Source organism: Nannospalax galili, unplaced genomic scaffold (assembly GCF_000622305.1).
Source record: "Nannospalax galili isolate Female #2095 unplaced genomic scaffold, S.galili_v1.0 scaffold514, whole genome shotgun sequence".
Lineage (NCBI taxonomy): Eukaryota > Metazoa > Chordata > Mammalia > Rodentia > Spalacidae > Nannospalax > Nannospalax galili.
In genome coordinates, this window is record NW_008336076.1 from 451,524 (window position 1) to 454,410 (window position 2,887).

At 34.4% G+C, this 2,887-nt stretch overlaps 1 protein-coding gene across 2 annotated transcripts in view; it reads left to right on the forward strand.

Moving 5' to 3' along the window:
- The window catches only part of LOC103732330 (sodium channel protein type 1 subunit alpha), a 202,892-nt gene that overhangs the window by 133,654 nt on the left and 66,351 nt on the right, over positions 1 to 2,887 (forward strand). For both annotated transcript variants that reach the window (XM_008830884.2, XM_008830891.1), the window contains exons 8-10: positions 1,026 to 1,089; positions 1,565 to 1,706; positions 2,257 to 2,463. In XM_008830884.2, the coding sequence (XP_008829106.1) occupies positions 1,026 to 1,089; positions 1,565 to 1,706; positions 2,257 to 2,463 (413 nt within the window). The remainder of the gene's footprint in view (positions 1 to 1,025; positions 1,090 to 1,564; positions 1,707 to 2,256; positions 2,464 to 2,887) is intronic.

Sequence of the window (2,887 nt, forward strand, 5' to 3'; positions counted from 1 at the left end):
ATGTGTTCCTTTCAATCATCCATTGACTTATTAATTGGATCAAGTTTATTGAAAGCCTATAAGATCCTTATTCTAGTAATAGAGAAATAATGCATGTGACTTTATTTCTAGGAGTAGGTTTTTTTTTTGGTCTTTTTGAGACAGTGTCTCCCTATAGCCCCAGCTGGCCTGGAACTCACTATGTAGGCCTGTCTGGCCTTGAACTCACAGAGATCCTCCTGCCTCTGCCTCCCGAGTGCTATTTTAAAGTAGGGATATATATATATTTATATATATATTTATATATATATTCATGTAGGATAATGAGTATAATGAGATTAATATGAGTGTGTACCTGTCACTGATCACAGTGAGGGAGTTCCTTCATTGCCAACCTTTGGTGGAAAAGAAGTACAGGATCATCAAGGAGACCATCACAAGAGAGCCTTCAAGTGAACACTGAAAAGAGGAAGAAATAGGAAGATCTGACATAATGTAGTGCTCATCTCTCATAATTATTTTAGTGTTAATAGTTAAGATGCTTAAAATTTAATTTATTGTGATAGTTTTGATACAATTTATAAATGTTTTTCTGTAAACTAACATTATATTCTAGAAATCGATAAAATTTAAATTATAATTAATCTTTTAATTATCAATAATATCAAAATATAGAAGTGAAGACAAAAAAAATCATCTTATTTTGAAGTATGTAGTCATTTTGAGTTACCTGTATTCTTACCTGTTTCTACTAATTTAATAATTTTTATTTCATGAAATTAGTGGAGAAATACTGATACCTTTTTATAAATGTTCTGTTGGTACTTCCGATGAGCACTAACTTTACATTAATAATGAAGAAAACTTTGCACTTAATATAATATTTAGAATTTGAAGAAATGCAAAAGCTCATGTACTTAGATGGATTATATGATGTGCCTTAAATTAGTTAAATGAACTTAAAAGTAGGACCTGACAGTCCTGCTCAACTTTTAATGTTTTCACAATGTAAATGTTTATTATGTGACTTTCTTTCTTTTAAACAGGATATCATTATTTCCTGGAAGGTTTTTTAGATGCCCTACTGTGTGGAAATAGCTCGGATGCAGGGTAAGCCATTAATTTCTGTGTGGCTTATGTGTGTGTGATATCTTATATGTATTTTTTCATATATATGCATCTTTTCTCTTTCCGTAGGCATTGATTAATGATAGCAACTAACTTTATTCATATTCATTTCAAGAATTAGGGATTTATAAATATACACAATCTGAGGTTATTTAAATTTTTTTTTCTATAAAGTAGAAAGTAATACTTTGAGCTGTAATGCTATTTCCCTGAGACAGGTATATCACGCTATGAATAAACTCTGAGGGAAATAAAATAGTTTAGTAAAGGGTTGCTAACAATAGCAATACCAAGTGTCTCTAAGATAAGTAGAAGTCAAAGGTGGACGTGTATCTGTAGTTACATATCCTGCTCTTGTTCTTTAACTGGTGACTGCATCATTATATAGGTATAAGCTTGTGTTAGCATGAACAGACAGCAGCATGCCTCATCATACTTTCTTTCCCCCTGCTTGCAGCCATTGTCCTGAAGGATATGTGTGTGTAAAAGCTGGAAGAAACCCTAATTATGGCTACACAAGCTTTGATACCTTCAGTTGGGCATTTTTGTCCCTGTTTCGACTGATGACTCAGGACTTCTGGGAAAATCTTTACCAACTGGTAAGAATCTAAAGAGATACATACTGTGTTTAGGCAAAAGCACATAAGGAGACAAGCTGAGTCATGAAATACAAGCCATAACATGATCTAATAGAGAGAACAAAGCTCGAAATCCGGAGGTTCAACTACAACACGTTAAGCAGAATAATGCCATGGACAGCAATTCTCTCCCATTTTTCCTTGACTCAAATCGTACTTCTTGCTCTTCTCAGACACAATTTCTCCTAAACAGAAGACACACCTCCCCTCAGTCCTTTCTCCTCCTCAAATGATTTTCCTTTGTTCTCTTCCTTAACTTAGATGAAAGGCTCAGCTTTTAGATGAAGGGGTCCATCGGTTTTCCATGAATGTTTTTATTCTTGGTGAATCCAAGAATTTCTTACTAAGACTATGAATGCATGAGTTAAAGAGGAAAGAAGAGACAGTTTCAAGAAATGGGGAGGGAACACAATTGGCAGTTATATCAGAGTTCTGCAAGACACACAGGTAAATTGAGAGGTGAAATCAGTTAATGAAATAAAAAAAATAATTCTGATATTCTTATTTTCAGACCCTTCGTGCTGCTGGGAAAACATACATGATATTTTTTGTGTTGGTCATTTTCTTGGGCTCATTCTACCTGATAAACTTGATCCTGGCTGTGGTGGCCATGGCCTATGAAGAGCAGAATCAGGCCACCTTGGAGGAGGCTGAGCAGAAGGAGGCAGAGTTTCAGCAGATGCTGGAACAGTTGAAAAAGCAGCAAGAGGCCGCTCAGGTATATTACCAAGTCAAGTCCATCTTGTTTCACAGCACAAACTTTCCTTTCTTTTTTTCTTTTGAAACCAACTTTTTTAATTGCTTTGGCTGTTACAAAACTATGAAGGTGAAAGTGGAAGATATTATTGTCTGACCGTACTGGAGAGGGCTGGTGATGTGATCGTTCACAAGGACTTCTGGGCCTGCTTCATCTATTTCACTTCAGCTACTTTCATCACATCGTTTAGTTACTCAAAGATGTTTCAATATCAGCCAAAGGAGAAATTTCTCATCTTTATCTATTCATTTTAAGACTTCAGAAAAAAAAAGAGAAAATGTGACTATTTAGGATTTTTTTTACTTGAAATCATTTACTAAATTTGAATACTGACATTAGAAGAAAATCATCTTATCTTACAAACAAATTAAGAAATTCTTATATA